The sequence below is a fragment of the Typopeltis vanoorti genome, chromosome 5 (assembly GCF_054136105.1).
Source record: "Typopeltis vanoorti isolate ZY-2024b chromosome 5, IOZ_Tvanoo_1.0, whole genome shotgun sequence".
Taxonomy (NCBI): Eukaryota; Metazoa; Arthropoda; class Arachnida; order Uropygi; family Thelyphonidae; genus Typopeltis; species Typopeltis vanoorti.
In genome coordinates this window covers 35,195,644-35,217,545 of record NC_143553.1, presented here as the reverse complement: position 1 = coordinate 35,217,545, position 21,902 = coordinate 35,195,644, and the positions used below count along the sequence as shown (strand labels likewise).

The 21,902-nt window shown below is 35.8% G+C and overlaps 1 protein-coding gene across 1 annotated transcript in view; it reads left to right on the top strand.

The window, feature by feature from the left end:
• The first annotated feature begins 10,770 nt into the window (after positions 1-10,770).
• The window catches only part of LOC150106311 (uncharacterized), a 114,190-nt gene continuing 103,058 nt past the window's right edge, over positions 10,771-21,902 (top strand). Inside the window, exon 1 of the mRNA XM_090392974.1 lies at positions 10,771-10,832. Within this exon, the coding sequence (XP_090249100.1) occupies positions 10,771-10,832 (62 nt within the window). The remainder of the gene's footprint in view (positions 10,833-21,902) is intronic.

Genomic DNA, 21,902 nt, shown 5'->3' with positions numbered 1-21,902 from the left:
CAATTGTCTTTGCTGTTACACAAATCCTCTTCAGGTAATGCGAATGATAATTAAATAAACATCGCTCAGGATGATGAAGTCTATCAAGGAGTTTACAGGCATTTTTTTTATTTATTAATTTAAAAATACAAATCAGTCTTCGAACCAATCAAAATACTTTCCTTTGGCACTCAGCGCGCCGAAAGAGTTTGAAGCTTGGATTTTGCCATCTTTTGAAAAGCATCCTTCACAACTGATGGACTGATGTTTTTCATCAACGGAGCAGTTGTCTTGACTGCTCCATTGAAGAATGTCATCTATTTTCTAAGCTAAACTTCATTCCCGTGAAGAATTGGCAAGAAAAAGGAGGTAAATCTTTGAGGGGGGGGATTGCAAACATGTAGCAAGGTGTTTGGATCAGATGCGATCATGTTAGAAATATGAGTATCCACACTGCCATTTTGTATCGTGAAACAATGAAGCACTTCAATAAAGAAGTCATCATCAAATTCCTGGCATATACCCTCAGGGGGGGGGGGTGTATAGGATCTTATGATAATCAAAGAAGACGAAGACACTTGTGAAAATCGCTTGACTTCTTTTAAGTATTTCTCAATGTGAAGTTAACCAGGGAAAAAGACTGTGTGAAAAGGAATAAAAAATACGAGTTATGAAATCAACATCATTTCAGATGACTTTCGGTTGTACTTTCAAAATCATGTTTTGAGGGAATTTCTGGAATTAGAAGAATGTTAATCTAGAACTACCAGATTGAATTAAATTCAAATATCTGTATGAAGAAGGACGGAAAGTTTTTAAAATCGCCATGGATTTGTTTTGAAATACTACACTGTTGCTTCACTGTTTTCATTAATGAAAACAGCGATTTCATCTATTCAATTCTCCCTCCCATCCCCAACCCCCACGAAACATATAACAGCGTGTAAGTGTCATTCATTTAATGCAATGAAAAATCTGAAAAGGTTAAACTTACGTAATCAATATTTATTTCACCTCCTCAATGATGACGAGACTCAAGCCCGATGGGTGTCGACTAAGTGTTCCCCGCAGTCGAACGATATCCAGTTTTTTTGTTTTTTTTTCACATTAAGCCAATAGCACAAATGAAAGAAATATGACAAGATCATTTGGCCGATGTTGACGGATGTTACCTTCGTCAGCGATACAGATTTTTTAAAACTGTATCGCTGATGTAAAATTAACAATCATTCGGAAATCCAAGTTTTAAAGTTTTCTTATTATTTATGAAACAGTGAGAGAAAATAAAGCGTTTGTCTGATTCCCTCCCCACTTTTATGAGGGGAGGAAATCTCTTCTTTTACAATGAAAAGTACAAATGTTGGTGAAATCAAGCAAAAAGTCCAGAAATTTGTACAGTAAAGATTGATGAAAGTTAACTGGAAACCGATTTTTTTTTTCTAATATTAAAATTCATACCTCTACCCATACATTTATAGGAATAGTGATGTATATACATATGTATATACTGCATTGAATTCTAAAGGTTTTCTTGCTACTTTTGCTGCAGGAGGTTTTTGTGAAGTGTGATTGTTTGGTTTGGTGATGCTGAAATTGACTGTTGTGATAAAATAAATAAAAAAAAAAGCATCTGCCTTTTATTCCCAAAGGTTGTAAGCAAACTCCTTAAGTTCTAACTTTCTGAAGACAGGTTGGCAGCCAGTCTACATACTTCAGCTTTTACTAGAAGGCTCAAACTATCAATGAACCAAGTGTTTCATGTGAGAGTATTGCAGATAACTCCTATTTCCTGAAAGCCTTGTAGCTCGTTCGCAGTCCTAAATGCTAAACATTCGTATCATTGTCTGCAATAGTGTGAATTCTACAGTCTTTTTCTTTTTCTTTTTTTTTTGAGGTGAGGGGTAGAACACTAGTTTCCTGGAAAAATAATTCTACTTCCTATGCCAAAGATTGACTAATTCAAGAACACCGGCTCAAGAAAATCCTAGTAAAAATTCTACTCGGCGACCAGAATCGAATCACTAACATACATAGGGAACCTCCATAGCTCAGTTAGTATAGACGAGGCCTTTGTCAGGGCTCAAATCCAGTCTAGGACGTGAGGAACCGTTGTGTGTGTGTGTGTGTGTGTGTGTGTGTGTGTGTGTGTGTGTGTGTGTGTGTGTGTGTGTGTGTGTGTGTGTGTGTGTTTTCTCCCGGAGACTCGGGATTTTCGTCCCTCAAAGCAAGCAAACGACCGGGTGGATACACAGATCTATAGACATATGTACTTGCTCTTAGGGGATGCAGCAGAGGAATAGCAAGCCGGCTGCATCAGTTGCCTACAACAATATGGGTTAATCCCTCTAATTGGGAAGCTTAGCCCATTTTGGACGGAGACGAGAACGGGATAGATGTTACATGCATAGAGCCAATAATATGCTATATAGTGAGATTTACTTTGCATCCCTCTCTCGCCATTCTTTACAAAACAATGTTCTTTTATTCAATGTATTTAATTCGTAGGGAAAAACCTTCATTTTCTATATACCCTCAATGGGTGTAACACATTATCGCTGTTTATACAGTCCGCGCGGTTAGCATAGTGGCTATGCGCTTCTCAACCATATGCATGGGGAAGGAGTGTCCTGGGTTCGATTCCCGTCGCCGACGTGAGGAGCTTAAGGATCTTCCTCAGCCATAGCCAAGTTAGCCGGTCTTGAACGTGGACAGCAGGATTTTTCCCTCAGTTTATCTGGGGTTTTTCATCCCGCAAGCAGACAAACCGGCCCCGTGAACACACGGATCTACAGCCATAAATACTTACCCCCACCCCATGAGAGGACTCAACTCGCCCCAATAGGGACGGGGAAGAAAAGGGAGGAAACTCAATACGAATAAATAAATACTGTTTATACAATTAATAATTCATAATTTATTCTCGTAGTCCGTTTAAGATTATCATACAATATTACCTTAACTAGCCTACCCACTATTGAATATTAACAATATCAAGGTTTTCTGATATCTTCGTTTTTAGTCTGAAACTGCTATTTGATGTCATCTTTTTTTTTTTTTTTTTCAGTTATTTTTAATGCCTAAACTCAACCTCCAGCCTAGTTAGTCCTTAGGAAATGCTATTGCTGATTTCAGACTTATGTGTTCAACTCTACGTAATGAAACCCTATTCTTAAAATAGGGTTTCATTAGGGGGGGGGGGGTAGGACAAGAATGACGTCAGTGATTCATCACAAAAATGCATTCTGTGAAAACTTCAAGCAATTTCAACGCCAGTTTTCTTTTTGGTGAACTAAAAAGAGCAAACAAATTACTATATCCACCCTTATCTGAGTACCGGTCTGAAGACACTCGCATAATCCAAAATTCTTCTTCGTGAGTGTTCTCTTCATATGAATTTATGCCTATTTTTATGCCGGATCATGGTGTTAGTAAAGACTAATCTCCTTATCTTGAGCAGAAATCTTAAAGAATTTGCCATTATTATTAATTCTGCCCGTTTCTTCATATTTTCTCAAAACATCTTCTACAGCAATTCTCATTAAATAGCGCATGATGATTGCATCATTTTTCAATGGAGATAAACCATTGCATTTTGTTATTATTGAAAGAATTGGCGATGCCAGATCCATTCCGACAATTAATATAGTGGAAGGGGGATCAGAAAAATTCGCACAAAATAGTCCATTCGTAGGTGTTAAGAAGCACAAAACTTCTCGACACCTACGAATGTTTTATGCTAACCCCATTCGCGAAAAGTTGCAAACTTTTCGCGAATGGTAGGAAATATAGCAGAAGATATGACCAAACGTGGTTGCTTCATCAGGCCTTCATTAAGCAGGGTGGTGGTCGCAAACCGGACAATGAAAATCGTTTGCAATCAAGATTTTCATAACTTCCATATCACAGTTGGATTAATAGTCATATATAATATAACTATTATTCCAATTATCTTCACGGTTGTTAATACCGCTTGCTTTTTTAACTGACTCGAAGGTTGGCGAGCAGAGATGCTATCACTAGGCGAATACAGATAGCATTTTACCCATTTTTAATTTGTATTGTAATGTACCTTTTTAGTTGTTTTTTTCCCTTTTCTAACTTGCACTTGTCATTTAAAGTTTTCATAGCAAGCAAATGCTCATTTGCTCTTTCAGTTCTAATTAATAGTCCGAGAAAATTCGATGCATGAGATTTGGAAAATGACAGTAAAATAAAAATCGAATCAATTTTGCTGAAGCGCTGTCTTCCATATTTTTCTTTCGGGTGAGCTAAATTGTATGAATCTTTGAAATGCTGCTGAATATTTTGCTATATTACAAAGATTCAGCAAAACGTTCAAAAATTTTTATCCAGTTTTAAATTACTTGCTTCATCACACAGTGTGGCACCCGTTTGTGGCCCAATCGGCTGAAGGTCTCAACCTTAGACATTGTTTTTAAATTCCTGTCTAAAATACACCACAAACAACGACGTTTATTGTAAAAAAAAAAAAAAAAAGTCATACGATAGTTCTGATCTAATTTAAGGAAATTAGTTCGGATATATCGAAATAAAAGGAATCCTTAAGATGAGTTTCATGTTGGATCATAGAAACTTGCTGCGTATCCACAAATAACAACATCGAATAACGTCAGATATAACTGTACAAGGCCTTCTATTAGAAAGAGTTCTGTTTAAGCGGATCAAGTCAAAGTATTAAAAATGGCAATAAAATAAACTGAAGTAAAATATTTTGGAAAGTGGAAATTTGGATATGACTGTTCAGAAGCAAGCAGACGTGTTGATGTAGGGCCCAAATTGGCAAGAAAGAAAGAACATAAATGTAATATACTGAAAATAAATCACTAAATGCAAATCAGAAGTTTAAAACTAAAACTTGAAATATCATGAACAGGCTTGTATTAGGAAATTTGTTATATTTTCATTTACAGAAATAAACTTTCTGGCTTGATTAAATAAAGGAGGAAATGACTAATTTCATATCAGAAGACTGAAAAAGGAAATGCGTTACTTTATCGGATTTGCTCAGATATGTTTTAAATGCATTTTTCATAACATTGTGTATTTGAGCATCCCTCACGAAGCTGGCGACTTCAAGGGCGGATTAAGCCGGCTTGGAGGTAAAATACAGGGGATCCTAAAAATTTCTACATTTGGAAAATTGACATTTCTCTTTCAGCCTGGTATACTTGTGTGACAGTATTCAATTTGTCCTTATCTGCTTTTAAAAATAGTAGAAACTGTTCCAATTCATCATCAAAATGCGTAATATTTATATTGTTCTTATAGATCGCTTTTAATTTTTCAACATAGCTCCGGGCCCCCTGGCGTTCTCCAGGTCCGGAACCCGCTTGATCTGCCTCTGCACGACTTGGCAGATCATGTCTACAAGTTAATTATTTACAAAGGCTCTTTCCTTACATTTCTTTTCCTTTCCTTACATTTCACGTGATTCAATTCTAATAATCCATCTTTTATTCCACGCTTTAGTACTGTGCAACTTTATACAGCGTTCCTGGTTCTATAATGCTACATTTCCAGAAGAAAAATTGTCATCGGTTCGCTTCCAGTCGCCGACTAGAGGAATTTTTTTTTTTAATACTTTTTTTTTTTTTTCTCGGCCGGGTCTCGAGTCAGTAGGCGTTTCGCGCAAGGAAAAAAAAAATCTCCTTCTAAAAACTTGGAGTTTTAATCCCGGTATATTCAAAATATGGCTATCGTGCCATATTTTGAATCACGAGATGGATGGCGACAATTGTCTACCCTACTCTTGCACCGAAGATAAAGTTGCCAAGTAGCCATGAGATCATCTATTGGTAGGCTGACCATATTTCCTTGAGACAAAAACGTGACATCGGGATGGCAAAAACGGGACGAGGGTTATGTAATAATATTCGGTATTCATGAAAAAGTAAGACGATAAAAAAAGTTTTATTACATAAACATATTGAGCTTACCATTATTCTTCAGTGATAGAACCCATACAAAAATTTAGGTAGACGCAGAGGGGGGGGGGACTGTATTTCATCACGATTGTGAAATGAATATTTCTCCGATGAAGTGATCAAATTTCAGTCTTTCAACATCTTATCAAAACTTCTCGCACTCCATAATACAATTTTGTCTAACAACTAACATAGGCCTCATTGTCACAACACTTAATCTACACCCTTTGTCCAAAAAGAAACCGAACTTTTCGAAAATAGAAAAAACTAGTGGAGTCACCTGTTGTATCTCTTTGTTGTCGAAAGCGGCATCCTTCATTAGTGTTGTGCCAACCGTTTATGATATTTTTTTCGTTAGAAGCCGAGTTATAGTGCCAAAAATGACAGTGTGTTTTGACGAACGGTCGGAAAATGAGTTTCAAACAGAGAGCTGTGATTGACTTTTGTGTTAAACTTAGTAAACGTTTTACCGAAACGCATCAAATGCTTCAAAAAGCATACATACGGTGATGAATGATTATCCCGTACCGACGTTTACGAGTGGTTTAAGCGATTTCAAAGTGGTCGTGGGATGTTTGAGGACCACGAAAAGCCGGGCCGTCCAAAAACTGGACCAAGCGAAGTTAACATCCAAAAAAGTGCGTGATTTCATCAAAGAAAACCCGAAATCGTCCGTGAGATTGATTGAAGATGAATTGGGGATTCCAAAATCAAATGTGCACAACATTTTGACCGAGAGTTTGGGCCTTCGTAAATTGAATTCGAGATTTGTTCCCCGACCCAAGTTGCCCGACGACCAAAAAATGTATCGAATTGAACACTACAAAAGACCTCATTAAAACTCCTCGTAAGGACTCAGACTTTCTTGAAATGATCGTTACTGGTGATGAAACATGGTGTTTTGAGTATGAGCCCGAAACAAAGCACCAGAGTGCTAAGTGGAGACCACCACTTAGTTTTATCTGGAAGTAATTTTGAAGCGATTGATTGCGAGAATTCGTCGCGTACGGCATGAATATCGTGATGCAGGCAGCTGGTCACTTTTGCACGATAATGCACCATCTCATCGTTCGAACATTGTGAGACAGTTTTTAAGCAAAAAACCAAGTTGGACCACTGGCCGTATTCACCTGATTTAGCACCCTGTGACTTCTTTCTCTTTCCCCGACTTCATTTGCCGATGAAAGGAAAGCGATACGACACCATTGAAAACGTTCAAGCTGCAGTAACCACGATCCTCAACAGTATCCCATAAACCGATATAAAAAAAAAAAAACTCATTTAACGAATTAATTGACCGTGCCAAACGGTGTATCGAAGCTGAGTATTGATTGAAATAAATTATTTGAATAATTATAATTGGCCTGTGTTTTTTTTTCTATCAAAAGTTAGGTTTCTTTTTGGACAGAGGGTATAGATTTCTCCTTTGACCACATACTGTTCATAACAGAAAATATTCTCTCAACAGGTGGTGTACTTCCTGGAAGAAAGAATAAACTGTACAATTTTACAAAAGTCTTGAAACTCTAGGCGTTTTTCGCTCATTTCAGAAGATATTTGTACCCATATATCAAATACAGGAATGTGTCCTTTATTCCATGTATTCAACTGCCTCACAATTATACATTTTATGAGGGTCCACTGATCGAATACACGTTTTTTCTGTTTCTGTGATGAGTTCCTCGTTCCAGCTGTCCTGTATTTCTTTCCATTCAGGTGTCTTCCTTAGTAACACCCACTTGAACTTTCTTGTGTTTCCTAAACTGCACTTCCACTTGTTGACATATTCTAGATGGTTTCATAGAAATTCTCAACTACCTAAAAAAACTTAGCCTCATTAATTTCTCCTGAATCTACTAACATTTTCAGTTGTTTTTTGACATCAATAGTTGCAAACACTTCACTTTTTCTGCACTCTAAATTGTTTACAAGATTTTCAATGTTCTGATTTGGTACGTGCTGAAGAAAGTTTTGGTTTATAAATTTTATTTATCAATGTCGACAAGTAGTCATTTGCGCGAAAACTTTGGCCGTGACGCACGGTATGATAAGCAAGAGGAGCTTCACTTGCTGCAATTTTATCGCTTTCACTGTGACCATCTTTTCAGCATCCTTATGTTTCTGGCTACGTAGATGTTGGTTGATATGTCACTTCTGCCTCCATGAGCAACCGAAAAATGGACATTACAGTGTTGGCATACCACTTTTGTTCCATCACTACACAGCTTGTCCAGTTTAATAAATTTGAATTCTTTCTGGAGATCGTCATTAAAACTGCAGTTTCGCTTCTTTGACATTGCAAGGACAGAGTTAAAGTTTTAAAAAATAAGATTTAAAACTTTAAAAAATATCAAATTTAAGCCACCGGCATTGAATAACAAAGTCACCGGTTAGCATACGGACAAAACAAAAACTAACGCTACAGTAGAACAGTCGCCGCGTCTGAGACGCGCAAGTGTTGTCAACATGTATTTTTTATTTTCTCGGAATAAATCACTGCAGATATCGATATTTAGTATCGAACAATGCGACTCCATGGTTATGCAAATTACTAGTACCCATGATATTGATATACGATTATAGGTTATGAATAATAATTTATGATTGACCAATATTAAAGTATATAGTTTTCAATAAAAACAGGACAAAACTGACATTTTTATTAAAACGACGGGACGCCCGGGATTTATGAAATAAACGGTACTGTCCCGTTCAAAACGATACGTATGGTCAGCTTATCTATTGGACGGCTAAGGATGGAGACTGGCTGCGGATTGATTTCTAGAAATTAGGTAGGGCTAAAGGGCTCTTTCTACTTCCATTGGGGGATAAAAGATGTTCGAGTATTTTTTTCATTATTTTTTATGCTGTGTGTGTGTGTGTGTGTGTGTGTGTGTGTGTGTGTGTGGCCGGTCGAGAGTATCTGATGCCCCTAGGCAAAGAAAATTTAGGCGCCCCTATACATTGTCTCTCTGTATATATTTCACACACATCAGTGGGCACCAGGATCATCAGCGAGAACCAGGACGGCTTGACTTATTTCAGTGTTTTATTAATAATCAAGGTTTTACTAATTTTTTTTTCGAAGGTTGTAATTTTCCCCCGAACTATGTAGTAAAATCTGGAGTCCCAAAGTCTTAGCGCCCCTAGGCGATTGCCTAGGTTCGCCTAATGATAAAATCGGCCCTGTGTGTGTGTGTGTGTGTGTGTGTGTGTGTGTGTGTGTGTGTGTGTGTGTGTGTGTGTGTGTGTGTGTGTGTGTGTGTGTGAATATAGTAAATAATTTGAAGATGGTAAGAAGAATTGAAAAAAAAAAAGGGAATGAAGTCAAACGAACGACTCGGACATAGAAGTTAGAAAGACTTGAAAATTTTTGGAATATTTTGAAAAATAGAAATGGGGAAGACTTCATGAGAGTTCAGACTGTATTGAAAATAAACTCTTTACCAAAGTTACAGACATAGCAATCTTTTTCTTAAGAATATTCGACTCCGTATAGAAATTAACAGATAGTTTTATACCAAACATAAAATTTAAAAAAAAAAACAAAAAAAAAATAGAGGCTATCCAACCTCATCTTCATCGTCTTTTACGAAACGTTACTATGCTCTGTTAATAAGGTTGCGAGAGTAAAATTAAATAACCCACTGTCGTCTTTCAATATTTTCTTCTGAATTTTCTCCTGCGCATATCTTTCATTAAACAGTCCTCTATCTCAATGCTTCCCAAATTTCTGGATGTCAGGGCCCCCTTTGGAAAAATTAAAATATTTCACGCCCCCCCTCGAAAAAAAATCGTAATATAGACATATATTATTATAATAATGTTGATTGTATTTATATTCAATACAAAACATGCACAGCGAATATTGCAAAAATCAAATGCAAATATTATATTTTTAGCATCTTACATACACATTTGACATGGCACATTATCTCATATTTTTATATAGATAGATAGATAGATTGTTAATTGTACATTGCAGTACAAGCACATGAAACGTTCAACGATTAATATAAAGAAAGAATTAAAAACATAAAAGAAGTTTAATAACAATTTAATGTGATGGATGTGTTTCAATACTGCTACACAAAAAGTCAATATCAGGTGACATATTTGAAACTGCAATTCTTAGATTTCTGGTTTGAAATGAAACTTATATGAATAAGCATATTCATTCACCAATATTCATTAAGCGCCGAAATACGCAGGAAGCAAAATTTTGTGAACCGACACCAATGTATGATTTTTTTTCCATTAAAATATAAAAATAACAAAAAATAAATAATAAAAATTAAATGCGTTTCTTTTAAGATAAAAAAATCTACTTAGTCTTAAAACGTTTTCAATTTGTTCTCATTATTTCACGGCCCCCCTCAACAAAACCTACGGCCCATAGTTTGGGAAGCGCTGCTCTATCTCACACGTCACACCAACTATTAATACGCAAAAAAGGCTTAATTTAAGACGTCCCATAAACAAAATACTTTTCAAAGATATTGCTCTTGTTATCAAGTTTCAGCTTCACACTTTCCATTTTCGATGCCGTAGACTACAGACGGAACTAGATCTGCTTTATTGTAGGTGGTTCGCACCTAAATGTCAATGAACTACAAATATCCTTCGAAATTCTCGAGTTTTCAATTATTTTGAAAAATGGTAACTCTCACTACAACTCACACTGGGTCTATATAAGAGTCCTTCCCCTTTCCACAGCATCGTGAAAATTTTACCACATTTTACAACATAGTGAAAATTTTAGAAATTTTCAGGAATTTAGAACATTTCTAAATTCTATCGATTGACTGGCGATATTCTTTTCTACAAGTTACAGAATACAGACATCATGCCGTATTTTGTAAGAGACAAAATTCGATCTAAAGATGATCCAACACCTGAAAGTTCAAGGTGATAATAAATGTAATATTTGATACGACTTTAGAATGCATGCCCTGTGTATGCTCCGCTGTCTAAAGCAGCTGGAGAACACACACAATTAACCAGCATATTATACTGGTCCCTCAATCTTAGTTGCTTTTTTCGTAATTGCAACCGAAGTATATGCACATTAAAAAATTTAAACAGAAATGTTTAAAAGCATTTCTGTTCTTCTTCTTATTATTACTATTATTATTAGTAGTAGTAGTAGTAGCAGTATCAAGGATTAGGCATTTACCTGTTCCGACTTCACGGTCTTTCCATCTTGCAGCTGGCCTCTCTCTCTCTCTCTCTCTCTCTCTCTCCCTCCATTTGGTCTATATTTATCGACTTATTTAAGTAGCCGATATATTGCCATTCTGTATAAATTATATTATCCATTGCTCTCTATATTTGATCTTTCCATTTACGTTGTAAATATCTAGCAATGTCTTCATTTTTTATATGGTTAAATTTTCTGCATCATTTAATTGTTCTTAAAATCCTCATTTCTGTTGCATGTATTTTACTTTGATCTTTCTTTGTAACAGTCCACATTTCTGAAGCACATATTAGAGTGGAAGTGGCTATATCTTTGTAAACTTTAAGTTGGATTGCATTTCTGTTTATTAACACTAGATGGCACGAGATGTCCATAAAGAAATGTAGGCGTTTATTATTTCTGAAAACCAATGACAATGATAATTTAAAAATCACAGGTTGTTTTTTTTTAATAAATAACGGTAGTTTTTTAAGTTCATTTTTCCGAAATTGATAACACATTTATATTTGTGTGTGTGTGTGTGTGTGTGTGTGTGTGTGTGTGTTAATTGACTGAATAAACAACATCGTTTTCCAAGAAAGGTCTTTGGTCCGACTTTTTTTTTTTTTTCCATTTCTTAATATCGTTTTTATCGTGATCATAATCTTTTCTTCATTGAAAGATTCCTGAAGATGTGCATCAAGAGACCTGTTATGTGGGTAGCTGTTTTCGGTAGTGCTATTCAAACTCCTTTTTAATAGCACTAAACGATGCAAATTTAAAAATATCAAAATGTAAAGCAATGTCCATTTTTAATCAATGGAAATATCTTAAGAAGGGTTCGCCGATTATTTATAATTACTCAAAAACAACTTGATTTTTAAGGAGCAAATGATTTTTTTTTTGCTTTAAATCATAATTTTCATATTATAGTAGTAATTTAACTTTATATTTTAATCTAAACTATACAAATACAATATTTTCTTTTTTGATATTTCTGCATAAAGATACCATTCCATCTTCTATTCGTGTTATGCTCAATGGCCTGTTATTGCCAATAAACCCAACACGAACGTGTTACATCTTAAAACCCTGCTTCCTCTGGATGGTTTGCCTTATTCTCAGGGATGAAAAATCCAAGTTTTTCGGAAGAAAAAAGCCCTGCCATCAGCTAACTCACCTTTACTTAAAGATCCCAGATAAAGATTTTTCCCTACTGAAGGGGGATCGTCGATACTGAAAGGCACGGAGGCAACCGTGTCAAGATTCATAATTTCTTAAATTCTTTTCATTCACCAAAGAAGAAGTAGCTGCACCCCTTAGTCCCCTAACATTTTTGGAAATTGACAGCCGCCCTCTATCATCGCCAGGAAATAAGTATTTTAAATGCTTAAAGATGAAATAAATAACATTTGTTTCGTAATAATTAAGACCTGTAAGATATTTCAAAGCCGTAGCTAACGAGAAGCTTATACAATTATGTCTATTTTTCTAGCATTCATTCGCTTGCTTACGTTTTTTTTTTCTCCCATTAAACATACATTAAACATAACTTGTAAGTAAAAACGCCATTTGCTCATAACGTTAGCACAAACAACTTAATTCATAAGAAAACTTGCTAAACTAATATATAATTTTGTTTGCACTCACTGATAGCACTGTCAAAACGGACGGATCATTACGAATATGTCTTGGTTGATATTTATTTTTGATGATCCACCCGTACTACTTAAATGCCTTTTTATTAGCGCTTATTTTGTTGTTAGCGATTTCTTCTGTCTTTTGATAATAAAAACCTTTTAATAAAAACCTAATAAAAATTTTTGATAATAAAAATGAGTATGAAAAGAAATTGGCCATGCAAGCTAAAGGCAATCCAAAAGAATTTTATCATTATGCTGCAAGCAAAAGAAAGAATGAATGTGGAAGAATAACTTTATTGAATGCAGATGGCACACGAGTGTCGGAAGCTAAGGAGATTGTTCAGTTAATGAGTGCTCACTTTGCTAAGATATATCAACCAGGTGTATGTAGCATGGTGCACAGTGCTACTGCTACGTTGGATGAAGAGTTAGAGGTTCATGAAAATGAGATTGAAGAGCTCTTGCATAACCTGGATAAGAATTTGTCAATAGGGACAGATGGAATATCAGCCCGTTTGCTAAAAGAATGTTCAGCTGAATTGGCTAGGCCTTTCACACATTTGTATAACTTGAGTCTCAGCTCAGGAATGATACCACAGGAATGGAAGGAATGTATGATAGTTCCATTGCACAATGGTGGTGCAAAAACTGATGTGTCTAACTACCGACCAATTAGTATCTCTGATGTGATAGTGAAGATTTTAGAAAAGTTGGTAAGAACTCGCATAGAAATGGGTAGACAAGCATTCTATACTCTGCAGGGAACGGCATGGGTTTACTAAAGGAAGGTCATGTTTTAGCAATTTGCTCATATTTTATAAAACAATGTTACGGCCGAGTTGGATAAAGGAAATGGATACACTATGATAATGTTGGATTTTTCTAAGGCATTTGATAGATACCTCACGATAGGCTTTTGCGTAAACTGGAGAATATGGGATCGGAATATAATCTATTGACTTCGATCAGGGGATGGTTGACAGACAGATATCAAAAAGTGGTATACACTGTAAATCTGCCAAATTTAAGGTAACCAGTGGTGTACCTCAGGTTTCAGTCCTTGGGCCATTATCGTTCAATCTATACATTAATGACATCAAGCAGAGTTTATCATCAGATTTGCAATTGTTTAAGATGCGAAGACAGCAAGAGCAATCAGGGGTGCTACTGATATTCAGCAATTACAAAATGATTTGAATAGACTGGAAATCTGGGTAAAAAAATGGCTGTCAGTTTAATGTTAGTAAGTGTAAAGTGATGCACTTTGGGCATATTATATTAGTGGGGCTATGCTATTAGAACTGAAGAGGTAAGGGATCTTGGAGTATTGGTGGCTAAGAATTTAAAGTTCGAAGGTCACATAGAAAAAGTTGCAAATGCAATGCAGAGGATAATTGCCATGTTGAAGCGAACCTTGACATGTAAGGATAAGGAAGTAATTTTGCCTGTTTATAAGGCTTTGATAAGACCACACCTGGATTACTGTGCGCAGATTTGGTCTCCCGGGTTCCAAGGGGATAAAGAAGCTGTGGAAAGGATGCAAAGAAGAGTTACAAAGATTATATCCGGATTATGGGATTTAGATTATGAGGACAGATTGCGAGTATGTGGATTACAGACTCTGTTAACAGGAGAAAAAGGGGTCTATATGATAGAGGTCTATAAACTTTTGAATGGGTGTTATAGCATTTCAACTGATGAAATTTTTCGTTATATGGAAGGCGGGGAGAGAACACGGGAGCATCCATGGAAGTTAAGGTTGTTCTCAGTCAAGAAAGGAGTAAGAGCCAAGTTTTTCTCCCAGAGAGCAATGAGTAAGTGAGTGAGTGAGTGAGTGGAATAATTTTCCCTTAAGGGTAGTGAGTGCATCTAGTGTAAATGAATTTAAGGGAAGGTATGATAGCTGGTTTGGGTAATTTACAGCCTCCCTATATATATATATATATATAATATTTATAACACATTACAGTTGTGAATAACAGATACTTGCAAGTTAATAATATTTTTAAATAATTTTTTTTTTTTTGTATAATGTATTATATTCTTTCTTTGGGAGGTATTTCTGATTTCTTCCTCGAAGCATAGCAGAGCTTATCTGAGTAAGATGATAGATGGCGGTGGTTTCATGGTTATGTTTCTATACTGGTCGCAAGTCAGGTGTTGATTTTATTACTGTTTGTTGGTACGTGCTTGGAAGACTTCAACTGCTACTACAGTTTAACTTTTTTTTAAAAATAGGGTTGGATTTAGACATGGTGTGTTTGTGTTCTTGTAGTGATGGTTTTTGAGAGGGGGTTGCCATAGGTGTGTGTGTGGGGGGGGGGGGAGAAACAGGAATTGCTCTAATTTTCATTCTCGCTATAATATTTATATAGCGTCTGTTTCAGCTCTCTGTATGTTCCTAGGTTTCTGTTGTCGAACGGCAGTTTGTTAATCATGTCAGGTACGTAGAAGTTTCGAGTGGCTTTGCCGTTGATTGTTGTACTTATATGTTATGTAGTTTGTTGACTGTGGTCTTGTTATTTGATATGTTGTTCTGGTTACTCTATAGGTTGGGCTGTAGTAATGTTTTAACATGACTGTGTAGTGGCATAAGTGTTTCATCTTAAATATTTTGTGTTTTGTCCGTGCTTCCTGCATAAGTGTGAGTTGTTCCCAGAATATCAGTTTTAACATTTTATCTTGCAACCATTGTAACCTGTTAAGTCTGTAGTCTGCGCAGAATGCGTATGATGTGATTGCATATCTTAAAATGTTTTCATATAATGCTTTATAGATTATTTATATAAATATAAATATAAATTTATAGAAATGCTTTATAGATTATTTATACTTTATAGAAATAATAATAATAATAATAATAATAATAATAATAATAATAATAATAATAATAATAATAATAATAATAATATTCAACCCCCCCTTTTCCACACATCTCTTTCTCTCTCTATCATGCGTGCATTTGCTAATCGCCATTTTGAACTCCAAATGTTGTTCGGTATTCTAATCATCTATATCAGCGTTTCCCAAATGGTGGGTCACGACCCGGCACTGGATCACGCAAGCTAAATGCCGGGTCATCTAAAAAAACTCCAGAAAACCTAGGTGTTTCGTTTTGGGATTTTCTTTTTTTCACGAAACTCTAAAATACAAGTAAATAGCGTTTAATCGGGACTAATGAATAAATAATTTAATTAAAAGAGACGAAAAATCATATTTTCCTCCAAACCTGAAGTTTCTAGTTAACAAACAACAGCATCTCACTTCTCATTAATAAACTACTTGACTTTAGTTTAATTTCTTTATATTTTTGTAAGAGTAAATGATTCTTTATAATAATAATAATAAATGAAAACTCTATGAACATTCAAATCTGTTTTATTTTACCAGTGGGTCATGAAGATGAAGTATTAAAATAACTAGGCCACGGAAAAATAAGTTTGGGAATATGATGTACAGAATAGTGTTTTGAATATCAATAGAAAAACTGGATTCGAAACAGCATTTTCGACTTGTGTTATTTTATGCTTAACGGATTTGACCTGCCAATACATGATGAAATAGTTTCTTGTATTCTAAGAGTTCACTGCGCAGAATCTCTCCTTTCATTAAAAGACTAATATTTCCCCTCTAACTACGCATTAAGCATTTTCTTTTGCATGAGTTTCTGGATTCTGAATCAATGAATGTATCTGTACAAGCTAAAGGTGAACTCTATCAAACACACACACACGCGTTTTGCTTGCTGTATTTCTTTCTAGTTGCACGCACTATTGGAAAAGCTTTTTAATAATAGTAATAATATTCATAAGATGGGATTCTGCAGTCTTCCAGCGACCCCTGTTGTAGCTTGTCACAACGAGAGTATCCGGGCAGTGCAAACGTGTTACTTACCTACCGAAGATATTTTGAGCTAATTCTTAAAAAAGCAGTGGATTGGCCGGGGTGCCTGGCGCTGTTACAGATATCCCGGTCCGCGTCTTTGTTTCCCCGTTGTTCCCTGAGGAATCTTTGTTTGCATCCATGGCGCACTCTCATTCGCCAGTTCCCTACTGCCATTCAATCCATTAATTCGCTGCAATTCACCTTCTTGTAGCAGAGAAGTGATTCCATTTCTCCGCTGCTTATTTTTTTTTTCTTCGTCTTCTTACCGTGCCTAAGATGTGCCACAAGTCTTTTAATTCCTATGTGACAACGTCTATTCACGCCTCTCCAGAGTTGTGCGGTTGAGCGTATAATTTATCGCGTTCTGGAGAACGGCACTCTCTTCGGCGCTGCTTCCACCTTTTCCCTTGTGGCTTCTCCACCTGCTATCGCGATCACCGGGACGAAATTTTAATGTCGCCTGTTTGAAGAGAGTCCTTTAACTTTTGTGATCGTCGCCACTCAGCTTCGAGGAACTTACAGCGCGCGATGGTTGTGCGTTCGCCAAAGCGTTGTACTCACTTTCCGCTTTCCTAGTGCGCGATCGATTCACTCTAAAAATAGAAATTCTGAGGTGGGGTGCAGAATGGGTTGCTAAGCGGGATATTCCATCCGAAGAAGAAGACGGATTGACATCGCTAACCTTTCGAAATCATCCTGATAAAAAATAAATAACGGACAGCTCGAATGCGTGAAAAACCGATGCTAAGTTTATTAATGTTGTTGTGTGTTGCATCGCACTTTTGCAACCGTTTCTAATTCGATGATATATGGAGTAGGATGAGGCAACAGCGAGGCACCGTAGATGTTAGATCTGTGATTAGTTCATTCGAGGATCATTGAACCAATCTCTAACATTAATTTACCACATAGCGTAAACGCTTTTGCAGTTTCATATTTTACATAAACTGTGAAAACTGAGAACAACAGCTTAGTTAATAGTTGTGCCTACAAGCAAAGTTCTTTTTTTTTTTTAATTGCTTCTTCTCCTTTTCTCTGCACATCGGAAATATTTACGCTAACACCTTGCAGTTCGAATATTCCTTGCCAACGGGGAATGTTTTTACAAGACCAACAAACTTCCTCCTTCATTTCAGTAAGCTGTCGAATTCAACAGGATGATGGGAGATGCTCGTGCTCAATTCTCTGATTTTATTATATAATTTATAAACTAAACATATTCTTGAAGAGTTAACGGTAAAAGCATTTTTGTTCGCCATGAATATTAGAATGCACGCCATCTGGAGTTATGGCTCGAACTTCTCACGAAGAGTCCAGTACTGAACTTGCCATTGAATGAGCACAACACTACTCAGTCCACCAAATTTTTTCTCCGTTCAATGCTACTCTAAAGTACAAAATCATGGATTAGGTTAAAATTTTCATAACCCATTGTTCTTGCTGGAAGAAGCTTACAAAACAAATCTTCTTGAATGGTGTTTTGGCATTCATATCTTACAAAGCACACCGAATGGGCTTTTTTTTCATCAAATGACAAAAAAAAAAGAGAGACTATTTTTGTATTTCATGTACAATAGTTTCTTCAATAAGTTTTTTGCTTTTCCTCAGTTCTACGTTCGTTTTGCTGTACTGTTGGGGAAAGAGAGAGAGAGAGAGAGAGAGAGAGAGAGAGAGAGCGTCTCGTCAAAGTACTGCCGACCCAAGAATTGTTGGTTTCCTTATTTTCGTTCTTAGGCTGCACTACGTTTGAAAATTCAAGACTTGTAGCTGACAACACAGCACTTCAACTGCTATTAGTTGAGTTTGTTTTCAGTCGTCAGACTTTTCTCCTTCTGGGTCTTTCTGAAGGACGTTTTCCACGATCACAAAATTTTAAACCGACGTTTCGACAACCACATTCGGGTTCACATCCCTTTACACATTTGCAAGCAATCGGTTTCAGGCATGCTTCTGGAACAGGCATAATCTTCGAAGACTGATACAAGATTGGTATTATTTTTCAACCTCACTGTTCAAGCAGGTTTTCCAATTTTTCTTCATCTATTGTCTCTATGGCCCAAAGCGAGACTTTGCCTTCTCGATTTATCGCCTCCATCTCTGTCTCTCCAAAACTTTGCTTTTCCAGTTTGAACATTGTAATATGGTGTTACTATCTTGACCAAATATATTTATCCATTTTTTTCTTGGTTTTTCCTTTCGATATTTGACCAATAATTTCACCATTTATAATCGTCTTAGAAATACGGTCCTCTTCCATCCGAAGAACATAATCTTTCTACTGCAGCTTACTAGATTATTATTATTATTATTATTAAAACCTATGGAAAAAACTAAAAATGTCACCCAGTAACACACATTTACAAACCTTATACAAAAACACAAGAAATCAACTAACAACAAAAATTCGTAGGGCAAAAAAGACACTACTACTTCCAAAAATTCGTGGAATATGACGACAACATGAAGCAAACATGGGCTACACTCAACGAATTAGTAACTCGAAAAAAGAAAACTTCAGCACAAGATTTTATTGCAAACAGCTTCGGTCAGGACACAAACCAAGAGGAACTAGCAAACTCATTCAACCATGCCCTCACAAACAATATCACACAACTCAAAAATGACAAACTACCAACAATCAAAACATGGCCATAAGAAGTGAAATATTTCAGTACGCAGATGACACCGCACTACTAGCAATCCACAAAGACATCAACACGGCTCTCTCTCCAAAGCACAACAAGATCTTAATGAAATCACAACATACGTCTACCAAAACGCAATTGCAATCAACCGCACCAAAACACAGATGTTGATAATACACAACCCAAGAATCATACGCCCCGCACCATGATCGATACACTGTCACACATACCGCTGCATTAACAACAAAAATACCTGCCAATGTCCCGAAATCAAACCTGTAACACATGCAAAATACCTTGGTCTCTACATAGATTGCCACCTTAAATGGACAAAACATATAGAATACCTACATACCAATCTCCGGATCATCGCCGCAAAACCCTTCCAAGTAAAAGACTTCATTCCATTCAACACAAAACAAAAACTTCTATATCACGGTATCTGCGAATCCCTACTCAGATACGGTATAACAGTCTATGCAAACACATCAAACAGCCACCTAACAAAATTAGAAACATTACATAGGAAAATTGTGTCAACAGTGATTTGGACACCTTACACGCAACAACAAATATCCGACCAGCACATGGCGACACACAGAATCTTGAGCATTAAAAACCTGAAACACTGCATAACATTAACAAGGAATTACTTCAATATCACCTATCGAAACAACAGAGACAATTAGCGTATAACACAACCTACAACAACTCTCTACATCCCTACACCCTTCAACAATTCATACGGCTCTTTTGCGAGATCACATCAGATACCCACGCTACTTAACAACCTATCAAGAAATTGATAACTACAGAACATTAAAATACGAACTCTGGAAAATATACCAACAAAGTTAATATACCATTAACACTAATATACACATCACAAATCACCAGCATCCAATGCCTACATCCCATACAAAAATAGTAACAACAACATAAATAGTGAAGGCTAAATCCCACTCTCTTCATAAAAGCTAACCCAAGCTTCGAAGTAGGTGGGATTAACTCGCCTCACTCATCTACACGTAATCCCCATAATCAAAGAATGCAGATTATGTAACAAAACAGTCAGTAAAGTATATAACAATAATGAAGATACTGATATAAAAAAAGTGTGTGTATGTAAATAGGCTGTATAATAATAAGCTATGATATTGATATTGAAAAAAAAATTATGTACATTTATATTTTTTAAAAAAATCACTGTACTCTACATTTGTACTGAACAGAAAATGTAATAGTATACTTTATTGTATATATGTAAATACTCTGTATGATGATAAATAAAATGTTATTATAGTTTTAAAAAAATTAATAAATTATACAAAAAATTCTGTATAATCTTCATTGTTAATATTAGAAGAACATGTGTTGTAAATACATAATATAGAGGGAAAAAAGTATTCTTAAAAATTTTAATTGAAATCCAATGTAGAATATGCATCACTTAGTGTTGAATTCTGTAAAATTATAAGGCGCAATGTCACTCAAGATGTTTATTGTATGTGTAAATATTTTAACAATCAATAAATTATTATTATTATTATTATTATTATTATTATTATTATTATTATTATTATTATTATTATTATTATTATATTAAAAATATTATTATTATTACGTGACACCTCCAAGGACTCATCGAGGGAGGGCACTCTGCTTTAGTCTATTCTACTACTCCCCATTTCCACCAATTACACAGAACGCCACTATCATTTACACATAAGCGTCGTCTACTGTACACAATCCTTTTTCACAACATTTAAACTACAGCTATTTTTTGCACGTGTACTGACGACAATTGCTTTACGAATTTGCTAATAATATATTTAAATTATAGCAAAAAAATATTTTTTCTAATAAAAACATAGTTATAACGAAATAAAAGTACCATATCCACTTCGCCACACTGTCTTTAGAATAAAGCTCCGAATTGTTTATATACGATGAGAGATCTTTGATTGCGGGTATTTCCGTTGTTTTAGCAAGAACAGTCAATGTGTCTGCGACAGTGTTACGTTATTCAAAGAATTCTGTTATGCCATGCGTTGGTTTCTTTTGGAAGCATTCAGTGAGTATGTCAAAAGTTATAGCGCGTTTATGATGTTAATCTGCTTGTTTTACTGTCCTCTATAATTGTTTTTGTAATAGTTTTGTCTTTAAAAGAAATTACATGACCAAACCGAAAATTTTATGCACGAGAGATTTGGATTCATGATTTAGTGTTCTGTAGCTGTTGAGTAGCGTAGATGTGAGATGCTGCAAATGGCACTAGTTGCGACAGGCCTCTGGTGCGTCGTGTGTGCTGTACGTATATCTCAAGTAATTATTTAATAATGATTACACTGCATTTCAGAAATAATTATTCTGGTAGAATGTGATGGTAGGTAATTTTCGTAATGTTGATTCAGTATCATATCTTTTTACTTGGCAGAATTATGTGAAGTTTTCTATGAAGATTATTCAATGTATTTATTCCATCTAAGGTAGTCTATATAAAGTCCGAAATATTTCGATACGTGTCTGTAGTTTGGAATAGTAACAGATGTTGTCATTGTGAATGCACTGATGGGTGAATAAATACTCGTAATGCGACTGGTGCAGGGTGCGCGACGGATTTCTG